Here is an 18,218-nt window from a genome sequence, read left to right on the forward strand (position 1 = left end):
TGGTAATCACAATCACGGTCGTTAAGCTGAATGCTCATTATGATCAGGATGCTGGTGGCAGCAGATTCCATCACCGGGGGCAGTGGGCAAGCAGTCCTGATCCCACCCAAGTTTCTGCAGGCAGTGATGTGCCACATTAAGTCTGTGATGTGTTCCCCATCCCACTCTATTCCAAAAGCCATAGACAGCAAAGGTCAGCTTTATGTTCTGTGCAATATGCTTAGGTTCTCTAAATTAATTCTTTGGAGTGCTGGATGTTTTTTATGCTTTGTGGCTTATAAAATTCTGTTTAGGACCAAACTGCACAGGGAAAGAACAACAAAGGCCTGCTGTCTGCTAATGCTGTAACTCACCTCTAACAAGGCGAGGGGGCAGCACCTAGCATGTGAGCCGTCACAAAGGTCTCTTCCCGACTTGAAATGGTCCATTAAAATTTGCTATTTGGAGGCAGGATGTGGCTCAGAGCACAGCGCATGCCTCACATGTGTGAGGCCCTGGGTTCAATCCCCAGCATGTCACAAAGAATAATATTAAAAAAAATTTATTAGTTGTTCAAAATGCACAATAAAAATGTATTCCAACAAGATCTGATCATTTCTGCTTCAGTCAACATGAACATTTGTCAATATTTTAAGAAGCAGAAGAACAATTTTAGTATAGTGAATTATTTTTGTCCTATTGCGTTAGACCTTTGTCTAAATTAGACTAAGTGGATTCAAGAGTAATTGACCAGATTCTCTTTATTTAGTTCCAATTCTGTTTTGAAAACTGCAATCAGCATTATGAAGTTCTAACAGACAACATTTACTTGAACTTTAGAAGCTGGACCACTTAAGATGCAGACTGAGCACCTACCAGTTTAACTTGGGGCAAAAGAATGTAACTTCCAGGACATGGACTTATTCTTTTCATTGACTCCCATACTTGAAGGAAATCTCTTTTATTTCCCCGAGTGTTGATTTTCATAATTTCTGGGAAAAAATACCAATATTCTTTGCTCTGAAGGACTTTGTCCTGTTTTTGTATAGTGTTATTCAGATAAGTAGCATTAAAAATAAAATTTAAAAAATTATATTTGATGTTAGTTGATATGTGAATGCAATTAGAGAAAGAGTATTTAATTAACATTTGACTTTATTTTCATAAAGATACAATTGAACATAACTGTGTAACAAACCATTTGAAAGTGATAACCTCCTTCATATCACAATTTCGTTCTGACCTTCTGCCTGCTATTCCACCATTCCAGGTGAGACTTGTCTCTGGCTGACATCACTGGGCCTAACCCAGAATGAGAGGCAGAGTCCCTCCCTTCTTATGTATCTCCCAGAAGACTCCATACTCAACCTGCCTCATATAAATGTGTCCATACCACAGTTCCTGAAGAAACAGATCTACTCAGCAAATTACATGCTGCTCATAGTTATTCTTCCTGTCATTTGAAGATAGGTGGAGAAGAGAGAACAACCTCATATTAATCCCACAGCATCTGTAGGGGTCTGACTACAAAGACACCCCACAGGAAGAACATTAGAAAACCAAACGGAAAACACGGAGAAACCCAGCAAGCTCAATGAGCAAAAACAATATCACAGAAGACATAAACACCAGTAAATCCTCAGACGTCTTTAGTGATACTAATCATAGTATCATAGTCAGCAAAGAAAGCATTGAAAGTTCAAGAGTCAAATGTAAAAATCACTACAATCACTATTCGCAGATGACATGATACTATATTTAGAGAACCCTAAAACCTCTACCAAGAAACTCCTAGAAACAATAGGCTTGTATAGTAAAGTGGCAGGCTATAAAATCAATACCCAAAAATCCATGGCATTCCTATACGCAAATAGTGAAAGAGAAGCAAGTGACATCAAGAAAACAATCCCATTCACAATTGTGCCCCAGAAAATCAAGTATCTAGGAATCAGCTTAACTAAGGAAGTAAAGGACCTGTACAAAGAAAACTACAAAACGCTACTTCAGGAAATAAAAGAGGACACGAAGAAATGGAAAAATATCCCCTGTTCATGGATGGGGAGAATCAACATCATCAAAATGGCAATACTTCCCAAAGCACTGTACAAATTCAATGCAATCCCTATAAGGATACCCATGACATTCTTCAAAGAAATGGAGCAAACACTCCAGAAATTTATATGGAACAATAAGCCCCCACGAATAGCTAAAGCAATTCTTGGGAAAAAGAAAATGGGAGGAATCAACCTCCCTAACTTCAAACTCTACTACAAGGCAGTAATAATTAAAACAGCATGGTACTGGAACAAAAGCAGAGCTGCAGACCAATGGAACAGAGTTGAATATACTGACATTTCCTCCCAAACATATAATCATTTAATTTTTGATAAGGGGGCAAGAAAAGTGAAATGGAGCAGGGAAAGCCTCTTCAATAAACTGTGCTGGCAAAATTGGACGGCTACATGCAAAAAAGTGGGCTCAGATCTCTGCCTAACACCATGCACAAAAGTAAGATCAAAATGGATTTATGACCTCAACATCAGACCAGAATCCATAATGTTTATTGAAGACAAAATCGGCAAAACTCTCCATGATATTGAAGCTAATGGTATCTTCAAAGATGTCACGCCACTGGCCACGCAAGTGAAAACAGAGATAGACAAATGGGACTATCTTAAACTAAGAAGCTTCTGCACCTCAAAAGAAACATTGACCAAAATACAAAGACAGCCTACAGAATGGGAAAGGATATTAACCAAGTACACATCCGACAAGGGGTTGATATCAAGGATATACAAGGTACTGGTTAAACTCAACAAGATGAAATCACCCAACCCCATCAAAAAATGGGGTGAGGAAATGAACAGAAACTTTCACAAAGAAGAAATTCGAATGGCAAAAAGGCACATGAGAAAATGCTCTACATCACTAATCATCAGAGAGATGCAGATCAAAACCACAATGAGATATCATTTCACACCACAGAGACTGGCCTACATCCACAAGAACAAAAGCAACCGGTGCTGGCGCGGATGTGGCGAGAAAGGCACCCTCCTTCACTGCTGGTGGGAATGCCGGCTGGTCCAACCCTTTTGGAAAACAGTATGGACGACTCTCAAAAAATTAGAATTTGATCTGCCATTTGACCCAGCTATAGCACTCCTGGGAATATATCCCAGAGAGGCAAAAAGGTATAGTCGAAGTGACATCTGCAATTGTTTGTTCATTGCAGCACTCTTTACAATAGCCAGAATCTGGAAAAAACCTGAGTGCCCAAGAACAGATGACTGGTTAAAGAAACTTTGATACATTTACACAATGGAGTACTATGTAGCTGTTAGAAAAGATGAAGTTATGAAATTTACATAGAAGTGGTACTACATGGAAAGTATCATGTTAAGCGAAATGAGTCAGAAAGAGCGGGATAGACACAGAAAGATTGCATTCATCTGGGGAACATAAAGCAACAAAAAGGGAGAGTAACACCCAGGAATGGCTGAGATTAGTACCAGGAATTTTGCTCCATGAATGGAAGGCCAGCCACAGGCTCTAGGTGAAAAGGAAGCTCAGATAGAGAAGAGAGTACCAAATGAAGGGTGTTGTGAGGGCCCTCCCAGGGTGGGAGAAGCATGCTAAAAGTAGTCGATAGACCAAACATGATTGCCACTCAAAGCCTCTCTTGCAAAACACAGTACCCAAAAGAAGAGAGAGAGAACAAGGGGGAATACCCTGCCACAGAGGCAGGATGGGATGGGGGGGGAATGAGGGTTGGGGGGGGTGGATGCTGGGACCCGTGGGGATGGATGACGGGCACTGGTGGAGGGATGGGCACTTGATCATTGTATAACTGAAACCCAAGCACAAAATTTGTAAGCCTATAACTGTACCTCGTGGTTTTTCACTAATAAAAAAAGGAAAAAAAAATAAAAGGGCAAAAAAAAATCACTACAATCAGAAATAAAGAACATGGTAGGTGATATAAAGAAAAAGTCAATGTAAAGAAAAAGTCAGAGAGATAGTAAAGGAGGTGGAGTGCTTGCCTTGCGTGCAGCCAATCAGGCTTCTATCCCCGGCACCCCAGATGGCCCCTGAGTGACTAATGGTCTCTGAGTGCAGAGACAGGAGTAACTCCTGAGCCACCACTGGGTGTGGCACACACACACACACACACACACACACACACACACACACACACACACAGATCGCTTCCCCTTGTTTTTACTTTTAGAACTCTTCTTTTTGTCAATGGTACCTTAAAGTCCCTCGGAAGAATCTTGTGCTCAAATGAATAAGTCCCATTACAGATCATTACCAGAGCCAGAGTCTGATTGTATATGGAGCTGAGTTGTCCTGATCCCTTTCCAAAACAGCACTTGTATTATTTTATCAATCTAACTTTGCTATATATAAGTAATGAATAATTTTCTGTGAGACACTTAATTAAAGAGAGTGTGAGTACTTGCCCATCCACATTCTAGAGTTAGACATGTTGTTATTTTCCCAATTCTAGATTTTTGTCAAGGGCTAACAAATGTTACTATTGAAACAGATAAGAAGTGCGTTTCCTTTATGCTTTCATGTCACATATAAAGAAAAACTCGCTAATATATGGTATCTCTGTATCTATGAGATATGAACCTACGAACATATAAACTATTTTTAATCACACTATATACCTTTATTTTCATCTACACACCTACAGAGAGATAGAAGGCAAACAAGTACTTGGTTCCATGTCTGAGAAAAAACTAACCTATTTCTCTAAAACACAGGTTTATGTCTGGAAACACTGGCTTTCGCAAAGCTAATGATGAATATCATTGATCGCAGGAGAGCTGAGCCATACGTGAATAGAAAACAACACTGTAATCCTATAATCCAGAAAAGTTGAAAGCAGAGAACCCAGTGAGACCCACATCCATGGCAACATTGTCACATAAATTTTTCTTCATACTTTTGTTACCACAAAGCTTTTAATTTTAATAAGTATAGGAACTCTGTGACCACTACCCAGCCAGGAATGCCCTCCAGAGTTCAAGATTCTGCTCTGTCTAATGTTCATTGATTTAAAGAATGCCTTTGATTCTGTTGAGACTGAAGCAGTCATCGAGGCCCTAGCCAAACAGGGCGTTCAAAGTCAATACATCAGGATCCTCCGTGAGCTGTTTTTACGGATTCACTACCAGGATCTCACCATTCTACAGGGAGGTGATCATTGATGTCAAGAGAGATCGTTAGGCAGGGTGGTACTATTTCAGTGAAACTCTTCAGAGCCACCCTCGAGAACATCATGTGATGACTGGAATTGGAAGGAATGGGAGTGAAGATAGATGGTCGGCAACTACACCACCTCTGCTTCACTGATGACATTGTTCTTATAACACCAAACATCAGCCAAGCAGTACAAATGCTAGCCGACTTTGACTGTGAGTGTAGAAGGATTGGACTATAGCTGAATCTAACAAAGACAATGTTTATGAGAAATGGTCTCGTTCCTGACATTCCATTCACTCTCAATGGGACAACCATCTCCGAATGCAACAGTTACGTGTACCTAGGTCGATAAGTCAACATGATGAATGACCTGGCACTTGAGTTGTGCAGGAGAAAGAGAGAGGCTTGGAACGCCTTCAAGAATGTCAAAGAAATAGCTAAGAGGACAAAGAACCTCCGGTTCCAAGCACATCTCTTCGAGTCCACTGTTCTTCCTGCATTAACATAAGCCTCAGAGACGTGGGCCCTATGAAAACAGGATGAGAATGCTATTCGGGTCTCCCAAAGAGGAATCAAAAGAGCTATGCTTGGAGTATCACGCTTCACTCAAATGAGAGAAAGAATCTGGAGTTCCGACCTCCATCAAAGCTCAAGAATCAGGGATGCTGTCTCATTTGCCAAGGTGTCGAAAATCAGATGGGCTGGACATGTAATGAAATTTGGAGATGACGCTGAACTAGAGCCATTACCGACTGGATTCCACGGGATGTCAAAAGATCATGTGGCCGCCCATCTATGAGATGGTCAGACTTCTTCGTCAATACCCTGAACAATCAATTTGAGTTTCTTCATGTTCCTAGAATGAGCTGATGCCATTGGGCTGCATTAGCATGAGACAGGGATGAATGGAGACGTTACTGGCACCTGCTCGAGCAAATAGATGAAAAGCGGGATGTCAAGTGATCAAGTGATCAAGTATAGATATTTGCTCTAATTGTTATCTGTTTTTCATATTTTAAAGGGAACAATGCATTTTAGTTTGTTTTGCTTTACTGTTGCTTAAACTCACCTTGCTACAGATCCACTTCTCAGGATTTTCATCTCTGAATTTCTTACACCCATATGAATCAGGACTATACTTGCTGGATGTGTGAATCATTGGGAGATACTTCTCATTTTTATGGTAGTTAGAAAATGGCAAAAACCTGAAAGCAGAGGTGATGCTTTTAGTTTGATGTCTAGATATACAAAATCAAAAACTTAGAACCTAGAGAATTAGTTTAGTAAAAAGTATACATCACCTGGAATGAGATCATTTGACTTACTCTTCAATCTATGAATCTTCATTTCTTATTCTGTGCATGGAAACCCTAAAGCTTTCCTCAAAGAATTTATAGGATTCTCTACTATTTTACTAAGGTGAGAAAAATTAAGAAAATTTATAGATATAATAGTAAAAGTAAGTAAAGTAAAGGCCCTCCCGTTGATCATCGATTTGCTCGAGCGGGCCCAGTAACGTCTCCATTGGAGACTTTGTTGTTACTGTGTCTGGCATATCGAATACTCTCGGTAGCTTGCCGGGCTCTCCGAGAGGGGTGGAGGAATCGAACTTGGGTCGGCCATGTTGGCTGCGTGCAAGGCAGACGCCCTACCCGCTGTGCTATCGCTCCAGCACCTTAAAAATTCATCATGGACACCAAAGTATGCTTGATTTTTAAAATGGTAGCCTGAAATAGAAAGGACTTCCAGGACAAGGAATTCTAATGGAAATAGGTTTTCTTCAAATCCAAACTCACCAAGTATCAGAGGCACATTTAGTACAGATTATAAGTAATGGAGTTTTTGAATGGCTAGACCTGTATTCACATTTTAGCTTCGCCTTGCTAGCTGGATTCCCTCATACAAATTTTTTTTATTCCTCTGTGGATTTTACTTCCATATTGGATTGCTGTAAGGATTGAACAACTAAGTACTAAAGCAAAATAAGAAGACTGAAAAGAGGAAGCATCCAATAAGCAAAGAGGTGCTGAAAGGAGAAATGAGAGCACAAATAGCTTGTTGTCATTATCACCATCATCCCTCTCATCATCATCATCACAGCCATCACCATCATTATTATCATCATAATCACCTCCACATCATCATTACCATGAGCATCAGAGCCATCACCATCATTAACAACGTCATCACCACCATCACCATTATCACCAGCAGTCCTCTCATCACTTATGGCCATAAACATCATCATTTTAAGGTTTTACTATGATCCATATAAAAGACCACAATTTAAAACCCATAAATGCGGAACACCTGAGATTGTGATATGGTTTTAGACAACCTATGAATTGTCCAGTCCATCACCAAAACCATCTGGAATAAAGATGTAATATATATATATATATATATATATATATATATATATATATAGCATTGTAGCACCGTCTTTCTATTTTCATGGATTTGCTCAAGCAGGCACCAGTAATGTCTTCATTGTGAGACTTGTTGTTACTGTGTATGGAATATTAAATATGACACGGGGAGCTTTCCAGACTCTGCTGTACGGGCGGGATACTCTCGGTAGCTTGCTGGGATCTCTGAGAGGGATGAGAGGGACGGAGGAATCGGACCCAGGTCAGTCGAGTGCAAGGCAAACACCCTACCCTCTGTGCTATTGCTCCAACCCCCCCCCCAAAATAGGAGGTGACTTGTTGTGCAGAAGCTTGGCAAAGTTGGAGGATGATGCAACATCATCAGCACTATTCCTGAAGAAAGAGGGTGGCATAGGGGCTAAGACACAAGGACAGAAGGAAATCAGGTGAGCAATTCATCCCCAGCTCCCTCTCCCGGTGCCTGCGTGTCTGTAAGGAGTCTGTCCTCAAATGCCTTTACACCATCTCAGGGGAGAAGGCTGAAGAGAATATTTGGATTTTAATCTAAATCTGCCCATTGTGCCTTCCTTCATTCATCTCTATGCGGACTTAACTACTGACAAAATTAACCCACTGCTTTTCCTCAAAAGATACTGAGGATTCCCATCCAATATCAATTTTGGGAAGCCTTTGGGCAATTTCTTTGATTTAATTTTGTTGGGGGACTTTGGGATCACACCCAGGAGATTTTAGGGCTAATTGCTGACTCTGGACTCAATGATCACAGTGCTCAGGGGACTAATGATCAGGGTTGATATGCACTACCAGGGAGAACATCTGGGCTGGACACAGGCAAGGCAAGCGCCTTTAATCCCTGTAGTTTTCCTCATGCCCCTTCAGTTGAATTAAGTATGATGACAGGCCAGGTTGAAAAATATTTTTTTTTGTACATGGTTGAGCAATATTTTTTGTATTTTTTAATTTTTTAAATTTTTTATTAGTGAAACACCATGAGGGACAGTTGTAGACCTACAAATTTTTGTGCTTGGGTTTCAGTTATATAATGATCGAGTACCCATCCCTCCACCAGTGCCCATTCTCCACCACCACTAATCCCAGTATCCCTCCCACTCCCCCAGCCCCCCATTCCCCCCCCCATCTCTGTGGCAGGGCACTCCCTTTTGTTCTCTCTCTCCTTTTGGGTGCTGTGGTTTGCAAACGAAGCATTGAGTGGCAATCATGTTCAGTCTATAGTCTACTTTCAGCATGCATCTCCCATCCTGGGTGGATCTTCCCCAAACCCTTTATTTGGTGCTCCCTTCTCTATCTGAGCTGCCTTTACCCCTAGAGTGTGCGGCTTCCTCCAAGCCACGGAGTAAACCTCCTGGTATTTATCTCGGCTATTCTGGATGTTAAGTCTCCTATTTTGTTACTTTATGTTCCCCATATGAATGCAATCTTTCTATGTCTGTCCCTCTCTTTCTGACTCATTTTGCTTAGCATGATACTTTACATGTAGTACCACTTGTATGTAAATGTTGACAAATATTTTAACCCATCTAAATAAACACATATTGGGTCAACTGCTCAATTCACTGAAAAGGACCATAAAATGCAGAATTTTTCTATTTATAGCAAAATAATCTACACTTTAGAATAGATATAGCAAATAAATATGTCTCTACCTTTAGTCTAAGAAGGGATATAAATTTTGTTTTTACTTCAATATTTTCAAAATCTAAATTTCCAGGTAAATCTACATGTCAGAAGGATTTCCAAACATAGTCCAGTCATCAATGAAGATGTTTTAGACAAGCAGAATTCTGGCTGAAAAAAATGTCAATAAAATGAGCAATAATTTAGAAGAGGAAATACAGAAGCTTCATTTCTGGTGACAGACAACTTCCAAGGAGCTTGTAAAATAAACAGAGCCAGACGGGTTTCATTCATAAAGTATTTTGCTCTTAACAGCAGAATTCACAGTTGAAATTTAAAACTCAGAAGAAAAGTGCCCACCATAAAGGCAGGCTGGTGGGGGGGTAAGGGAGGGAAACTGGGGTGGTGGTAAATACACACTGGTGAAGGGATGTGTGTAAGAACACTGTATGACTGGAACCCAGTGATAAACAACTTTGCAACTATGTTTCTCATGGTGATTCAATGAAAAAAAAAATGGAAGCAAAGAGAGAAAGAAAAAATAAAGGAAGTGAGCAGCATGTTAGTTAGCATAGATTTCCCCCTTCCCCCCCAGGGTGGAAATAGAAATGTTATATTGGAATATAAAAAATGCAAGTGGCATGACTATCTGTTTAACTAGATGGGAGCTTATGTTGCAAGTTTCCAATTTAACTGAGAAGACATATTTTACCTTTATCTTCACATTTTTCTTAGCAAAAGAGGATCAGAACTCCCTGGATATATTATTATTAACAATCTCAAAGTATGCTAATTTGATTATATCCCTGCAACAACTTTACTATATATGTGTGTGTGTGTATATAGTGTGTATACATGTATATATATGAATGTTACATATATATGTATATATATATATATATATATATATATATATAGGCTGTAGTGATAGCACAGTGGGTAGGGCATTTGCCTTGTACGCAGCCGACCTGGGTTGGATTCCTCCGTCCCTCTTGTCCCTCTGAGCCCAGCAAGCTACCAAGAGTATCCAACCCGCACGGCAGAGTCTGGCAAGCTCCTGTGGAGTATTAAATATGCCAAAAACAGTAACAAGTCTCACAAATGGAGATGCTACTGGTGCCCGCTTGAGCAAATAGATGAACAACAGGAGGAAAGTGCTACATACATATCAATTGATCACTTGATCACTTGATATCCCGTTACTCATCAATTTGCTCCAGCGGGCATCAGTAACAACTCCATTCATCCCTGTTGCATGCTAGTGTAGCCCAATGCCATCTGCTTGTTCTAGGAACATGAAGAGACTCAAACCGATTATTCAGGGTCTTGAAAAAGAAGTCTGACAATCTCATAGGTGGGCGGCCACACAATATATATATATATATATATATATTTTAATTTTTTCCCTTTATTTTATTTTTTTTACAGTTGTAGATTTACAATTTTTTGTGCTTGGGTTTCAATTATACAATGATCAGATACCCATCCCTCCACCAGTGCCCATTTCCCACCACCATGGATAATATCCCTCCCACCCCCATCCCCCCATCCCCCCTGTCTCTGTGGCAGCACAATTCCCTGTGTTATCTCTCTCCTTTTGGGTGTTGTGGTCTGCAAAAGAGGCATTGAGTGGCAAACATGTTCAGTCCATAGTCTACTTTCGACATGCATCTCCCCTCCTGGGAGGATCCTCCAAGCATCCTTTATTTGGTGCTCCCTTCTCTGTCTGAACTGCCCTTTCCTCTAGGATACCCGGCTGGCCTCTAAGTTATGGAGTAATCCTCCTGGTGCTGATCTCAGCTATTCTTGGGTATTAATCTCATACTTTGTTACTTTATATCCCCCAGATGAATGCAATCTTTCTATGTCTATCCCTCTCTTTCTGACTCATTTTGCTTAGCATGATACTTTCCATATTGTACCACTTATATGTAAATTTCATGACTTCATCTTTTCTAACAGCTACATAGTACTCCATTGTGTAAATGTACCAAAGTTTCTTTAACCAGTCATCTGTTCGTGGGCATTCAGTTTTCTTCCAGTTTCTGGCTATTGTAAAGAGGGCCACACAATATTTTGATGTCCTACGGAATCCAGTTGGTAATGGCTCTAGTCCAGCGGTTGTCTGTAAACCTCAATACGTGTCCAGTCCATCTGATTTTTGATGCCTTGGCAAACAAGACAGCATCCCTGATTCTTGAGTGTTGATGGAGGTCGGAACTCCAGATTCTTTCTCTCATTTGAATGAAGCGTGATACTCCAAGCATAGCTCTTTCGATTCCTCTTTGGGAGACCCGAATAGCATTCTCATCCTGTTTTTGTAGGGCCCAGGTCTCTGAGGCATATGTTAATGCAGAAAGAACATTGGAATCGAAGAGATGTGCTCAGAGCTGGAGGTTCTTTGTCCTCTTAGTTATTTTTTGATGCTCTTGAAGGTGTTCCAAGCTGCTCTCTTACTCCTGCGCAACTCAGGTGCCAGGTCATACGTCATGTTGACTTCTCAACCTAGGTACACGTAACTGTTGCATTCGGAGATGGTTGTTCCATTGAGAGTGAATGGAATGTCAGGAACAAGACTGTTTCTCATGAACATTGTCTTTGTGAGATTCAGCTGCAGTCCGGCCTTTCCATACTCATTGTCAAAGTCAGTCAGCATTTGTGCCACTTGGCTGATGTTTGGTGTTATAAGAATGATGTCATCAGCAAAGCAGAGGTGGTGTAGTTGCCAACCATCTATCTTCACTCCCATTCCTTCCCATTCCAGTTGTTGCATGATGTTCTCGAGGGTGGCACTGAGGAGTTTTGGTGAAATAGTATCACCCTGCCTAACCCCTCTCTTAACATGGATGATCACTTTTTTGTAGAATGGTGAGATCCTGGTAGTGAATCTGTATTACAGCTCACGAAGAATTCTGATGTGTTGAGTTTGAACGCCCTGATTGGCTAGGGCTTCTATGACTGCTTCCATCTCAACAGAATCAAAGTCCTTCTTTACATCAATGAACGTTAGACAGAGTGGCATCTTGAACTTCTGAGAAACCTCAATGAGCTTGGTTATCATGTGGATATGGTCAATGGTGCTGAATCCTTTTTGGAACCCGGCTTGCTTGCATGGTTGTCCTTCATCTAATGTTCTGTCAATCCTATTCAGGATGACTTGAGTGAACACCTTGTAGATGACAGACAATAGGCAGATTGGGCTATAGTTGCCAATGTCGTGGATATCTCCCTGGTTGTATAATAGTACAGTCCTGCTGGTTTTCCATTGAAACAGAACCTTGCATTCAGACAGGTAGAATGTGAAGAGCCAAGCCAGTGTATTGATGAGTACTGATGGTAGGTTCTTCAGGTGTTCAGGTCTGACCTTGTCTGAGCCAGGTGCTATTTGTTTCTTTACTGACAAGATGGTTCATCGAATTTCGGTAGGGAGAATGTTGGAAACGACATATCCATCCTGTGGAATTTGGTATGTGGCCAAGTGGATGTGGCTATTAAAGAGATCTGAGTAGAATTCATGAATAATCTTCTCCATTGCCCTTCTGGAAGATGTGATAGATCCATCGGGACGTCGAAGGGCAGTCATCTTGGTCTTGTAGTTGGTGAAGGACAGGCGGTTGTTACGAATGCTTTTCCTGGCTTCTGCCACATCTACCAGCATTGCTGCTCTTTAAGGTCTTCCTTGATAGCTTCTCTGAATTGCTTTGTGAGCTCAGACGTTTGCTTGTGGTTGCCTAAGGCATGCGCCAAGCCATGTTGGCAAATAAGCTCAAGAGTTTTCGGAGACAGGCTTTTTTTTGTGGTTATCTCTCTCTTGGCATTCCTCTTACAATCATGAAGGTGCTGAACCAGTGGATCGTATTCCTTGTCAATGTTGTCAATGATGGCATTTTCCCATGTTGCTACAACAGAGCCAAAGAGCTCCCAGTTGGTGGTCATTCTTGGAGTTCTCTTCTTAAAATTTGCATTCCTTTCTCCCCATTCTGTGAAGTAGAATTTTGCATGAAGGAGATGGTGGTCCAATCTCATTTGGAATTTTGGGATAACAGCGGCACCAGTCAGGCAAAACCGTTGATTGAATATGATGTGGTCTATTTCGTTTTGGAACCATCCACCAGGATACTCCCATGTCCAACATTTCGATTCGGCCTTCTGGAACTGTGAGTTACCATGGATGGTCTTGGTTAACATGCTGAACTCGTTTGCTAGTGTAGTCCATTGGCATCTGCTCGCTCCATACATATATATACATATAGTAGTTGTTGACTTTCTTCCAGTCGATTTTGGAAAGCATGTAAGCAAAAATTTCTACATAAGGCGCCTTGGGATGTGAGTCGGTGGTAGAGTCCTGGTGTTATAGGCATGAGGCCCAGAGTTTAGTCCCCAACACAGCTTGTATGCTAAATGCTTCTCTACTTCCTAACCTGTCACAACAAAGTGTGAAAACCACCTCTAGAGTGCCACTAAGTGTGCAACTCCTACCCTCTATCATCACAACAATAATAACAACAACTAAGGGAAAAGGGAACATCATAATTAGAAAAAAATGTAATCTGTGCTAGGAACCAAGGATAGTACAGGGATTAAAGTGCATGCCTTGCATGTGGCAGACCCTAATTCAAGTGCCAGCAACACACAGTATGCATGGCCTGGGTGATCCCTAGCACTGCAGAGCCCAAGTAGAACCACATCCTTGGGCCCTCACTTTGATTACTGACAGGTTAGCCAAGAATTGCTGGGAAGGGTACCCAGGCCGCCTGAGCACCCATTCCCCTCATCTCTGTTAAAAGATCCTGAAATGAAATCACTCCACTCAATAGCATTCTGGTAGATTCATTTTTAGGCCATTTATAACAACATCATCTGCTTTAAACTAAGAAAACTGAAGAAATGGCTAAAATTGATAAGCTTGGGTATTTTACAAACTTGTATAATTAATGCAAAGAGCAAGCAACGAAGTCGAAAAATGAGGCTGCAGGAAGCACTTGTACGTGTTATTCTTAAGATGTTCTAAGAAGAAAATAAGCCAAAAATAAAGAGAAGATATGCTAAAGGAAGTCAAAGGGGTTTTTATCAAGTTACAGCCAACAAAATTGCTTCAGGATCAGAAAGAGCTCAATATTGCAGGCTGGATCCCTGGTACCACATGGTCCCCTAAATACCACTGGGATCAAATCCAGAGCATTGAGCCAGAGAGTCACTCTGCATTGAGGGGTGTGCCTTTCTCTAAAATAAAATATAATTTCTAGCGTCCAAACTCCACTCAGACTGTAGTTTATGTGGGGGCTGTGCAGAACCAAGAAGCATCATCCACAATGTATGAGGGGGGCTCCTAATCCTGAAGGCTTAGAGGGTTTTGTCTTCAGAGCACTTTGTTCACCTTCCTCCATCCCCTACCACCAACTCATGCTCTTCTGTAAATTCTCTACATCTCAAAACTGGCCTCTGACCTTCCAGTGACTCCCACCTCTTAAGACATCTCCCATCTCCCATCTGGCATCTGCTGAACCTTTTTCTCCAGGAATTCAAGAACTGGAAGGGGTCTACACTGTCCGTGGGGTCAAGCCCACGTCCTTTCCCATGCCCGTGGCCCTTCACGCTTGGATTCCATCTACACCACCCTCACCACCTTTAGTGTGAGGGTTTAAGCAACGGTGAAGGCTTAATGGCTTAAGCAAAGGTTCCACAACACAAGAGACCTTGGCAAGCAACCAGAGAACCCAGATGTCTGACGTTTCAGACAGAGATGACTTTATCTCCCATCTCCCCACAGAAGTCATGCTCAAGCACAGCTGGGGAAACTCTGGTCTCTTGCGAACTGCCCCTGCCTCACAGTCCTCAGTTCACTTTGGAACCCATAATGGAAACAGAAACATCTGGAATATAAAATGACAATAGAAGAATGTGAGAATGGCACAAGACGACATTCAGAAAAGAAATTCTGTGAGGGACTATGTCCATTGGAAAATTTTGGCCTATAATATGTTAAGAGTTGAGAATGATCATGTACAGTGAAAGATTTAAGACCAACTTTTGATGACCTCATTGAGTCCCTGCACACTCAGGGAACAGTCTCAAATGTAACACTAGAAGTTTTCCCCAGCATCATCATGATGCTGCAGTTAGCTGCATCTGTGAGAACAGTACACTAGTATTCTATAGTCATATTTTTTGTTTGTTTTGTTTTGTGGTCACATCCAACAGTGCTCAGGCTTAACACCTGCTTCTGATTAGGGTTTACCACTGTCAGGGCTCAGAGGGCCATACAGGGTGCTGGGGATTGAAGCTGGATCAGCTGCATGTAAGGCTCTACCTACTGTACTAGGTCTCTGGCCTCAGAGACCTATTTTTTGAGTCTTCCATATTACTTTCCCTCCTGATCCTACCTCAGAAACTGGCTAAAAGAAAGCACAGTTCTCACTGTACAGCTAAAGAACTAAAGAACTCTCGTAGAAAAATTCTAGAACTACTTAATTATATATAGGCTTCTCTATATCCCCAGTGTGATACTGGACCAGAGCTTGATTAGAAAAATTAAGTTGAGAAAAATGAAGGTTGCATTTTGTAAATTTCCCCCTGAAAGTGAGCTAGGCAAGGCAGAGGCAGACTGGATCAATAGAGGGTAATCACGTGATGGTGCTACCCTACTGCCCTCAAACATCTAACTTGGTTTGCACGGTAAGCCCAGCTCCTTGCTTGAAGGCTCCTGTGTTAATGGGGTGAGCTGATTCAGTATTTTCACTTAAAAAGGCTCTGCTGATTAACACACACCACACACTGTGCCAGTAATTAAAAATAAATATTAGAGTTAAAAATAAATGTTCAATTGTTTTGAAGATATTCTCTGAAAATATATGATAATCCCTATTTATCATAAGATAGTAACAGTTTAGAAAGGATACAAATTGGAAAGGTTGAAGGTATCTGAAATCACACATGAATCAAAGTTGGGAGAGGTTCCTTGTCACTGTCCCTCTTTAGGGATCATATCACTGGGTCTGTGAGCCCTCAAAGCAGGCAATACCACCTCCTGGGGGCACTGAAATGGTCAGGGGCCAATACTAGCCTAGGATGTAATAAATAGGATAGGGTGCTTCCTGTTTGCTTGCTTTGAGAAAGTATATTTCCAGGGAAGCACTGATACATACAAATATTTTAATGAAAAAACTTTTTTAACTAATTTATTTTTCCTGACTAGGTGGTGGTGGGGGGGTTAGGAGTCTCTGAGACTGGCTGACAGCACTCCATACTCTAGAAAATATAGCTCCTTACTTTTTGTACTTTTAATTTTGTAACTTTGGAGGGGTGCTAAACAGTGCCCAGGGATTGGGGTGGAGCATCTCCTCAGCCTCTGTGTTGAAAGAGCACGTTGAAGAATGTGACCATTTGGAAACAGCTGATATATATGGGGGAAGGCAGGATGAGGTCTCTGTGGAGACAGGCCTCCCCAGGTCCTTCCTAACACAGGAGAAGATCATGTGGAAGCCAAGAGAGAGAAGACGACGCTGCTCCAACCAACGAAAACACGTGCTGTTGGGCAACCTTCCAGCCAATGGAGAGCCTTCCTTAGGGCCCAGAAGGAGCCTCCTTGCTGACACCTTGACCTGGGACACGTGGCCTCCACCAACAGTCGTCTGATGTTTGGGCCATGAGGTCTATCGCACTTGGTGAGGGCAGCACAAGCAAGCTAAAACACGCCAATGGCGATGTTGCAGATGCGGGCCCTGCAGCCGCTGCCGCTCAGGACGAACCGCGGGGAGTGTCCATCTGCGGAGTTGGCGCTTGCCGCCCAGGTGCGGTTGTCCTACGCGGGAACTGAGCTGACTCGGGGCCAGAACTACATGTTTCCTAATCCTGTGCGTTCGTGAGCTGACAATCCTCACTGCAGCCATCAAGGTGCCAGGCTTCTCCCCGCTGCATGGACCTAGATGAGAGGCACAGGCAAGTGCAATAACTGAGCAGTATCCATAGCCTTGATATGTAACGGAACCCAGGCAGAGTCCCCGGAGTCCTGCTTCTGAAGTCTACACTCTGACTTCCAGGACTGCACTGCAAATTCTATAACAGAACAAAATAGAAACATCACCGGCCCTCAAGTATGGTGACACCCTCCAAAACTTTGAGATAAGAAATAAAGGACTCCACTTCCCAACTTTGGACCGAGCTCCTAGTCAAGGTCCTCAAATGCAAACATTCAGTTCCCAGTTCCTCTTAGGGGAGATTGGTTCTCGAGGCAAAGAGGGGAACGTTAGGGTTTAATATAATGTAATCTCTGTTATCAAAGTTATTTCCCTCCAATTTCTATCACAGAATAATCTTTAAAGATAAAAAAATCTAAATTTTTAACATTTCTTTTGAATTACATGTTACAATGACCTTAGCCACTATTCAAAAGCCTAAAATGGTTTCAAAGGAAATATCCCTTGTTGCTATTCTCCAAACAATAGAATCATCCCTAGCTGAGCTGCTTAAATCAATTGCTTAGTCCCTCTACCTAAATCAATTGCTTAGTCCCTCTGCTAAAAGCATGATAGCTTTGGATATGAAAATAACTTTTTTCCTAATTCCCTAGTTGCTGTTCCCTGATCAGTTAATAATCCTAGAAACACCTTCTCCAATCTGGAAGTTTCAGGGTTCAGAGTCATCAGCAACATATTAAAAATGAAGATATTTACAATTATTAAATATTCCACCTGGGCTAGAGCAATAGCACAGCGGTAGGGCGTTTGCCTTGCACGCAGCCAACATGGCCGACCCGAGTTCGATTTCTCCGCCCCTCTCCGAGAGCCCGTTAAGCTACTGAGAGAATCTCGCCCGCTCGGCAGAGCCTGGCAAGCTCCCCGTGAGGTATTCGATATGCCAAACACAGTAACAACAAAGTCTCCAATGGAGATGTTACTGGGCCCGCTCGAGCAAATCGATGAACAACGGGAGGGCCTTTACCTTTTTACCTTTAAGTATTCCACCCAAGAAGACAAGAGCACCTTTCCTTGAGATTGACAA

At 41.8% G+C, this 18,218-nt stretch overlaps 1 protein-coding gene across 1 annotated transcript in view; it reads right to left on the minus strand.

Moving 5' to 3' along the window:
- Nucleotides 1-18,218, minus strand: part of SPATA17 (spermatogenesis associated 17) — a 183,784-nt gene that overhangs the window by 34,716 nt on the left and 130,850 nt on the right. The window contains exon 9 of the mRNA XM_056110766.1: nucleotides 6,263-6,398. Coding sequence (XP_055966741.1) covers nucleotides 6,263-6,398 — 136 coding nt within the window. The remainder of the gene's footprint in view (nucleotides 1-6,262; nucleotides 6,399-18,218) is intronic.

Source organism: Sorex fumeus, unplaced genomic scaffold, assembly GCF_029834395.1.
Source record: "Sorex fumeus unplaced genomic scaffold, SorFum_2.1 ptg000010l, whole genome shotgun sequence".
Taxonomy (NCBI): Eukaryota; Metazoa; Chordata; class Mammalia; order Eulipotyphla; family Soricidae; genus Sorex; species Sorex fumeus.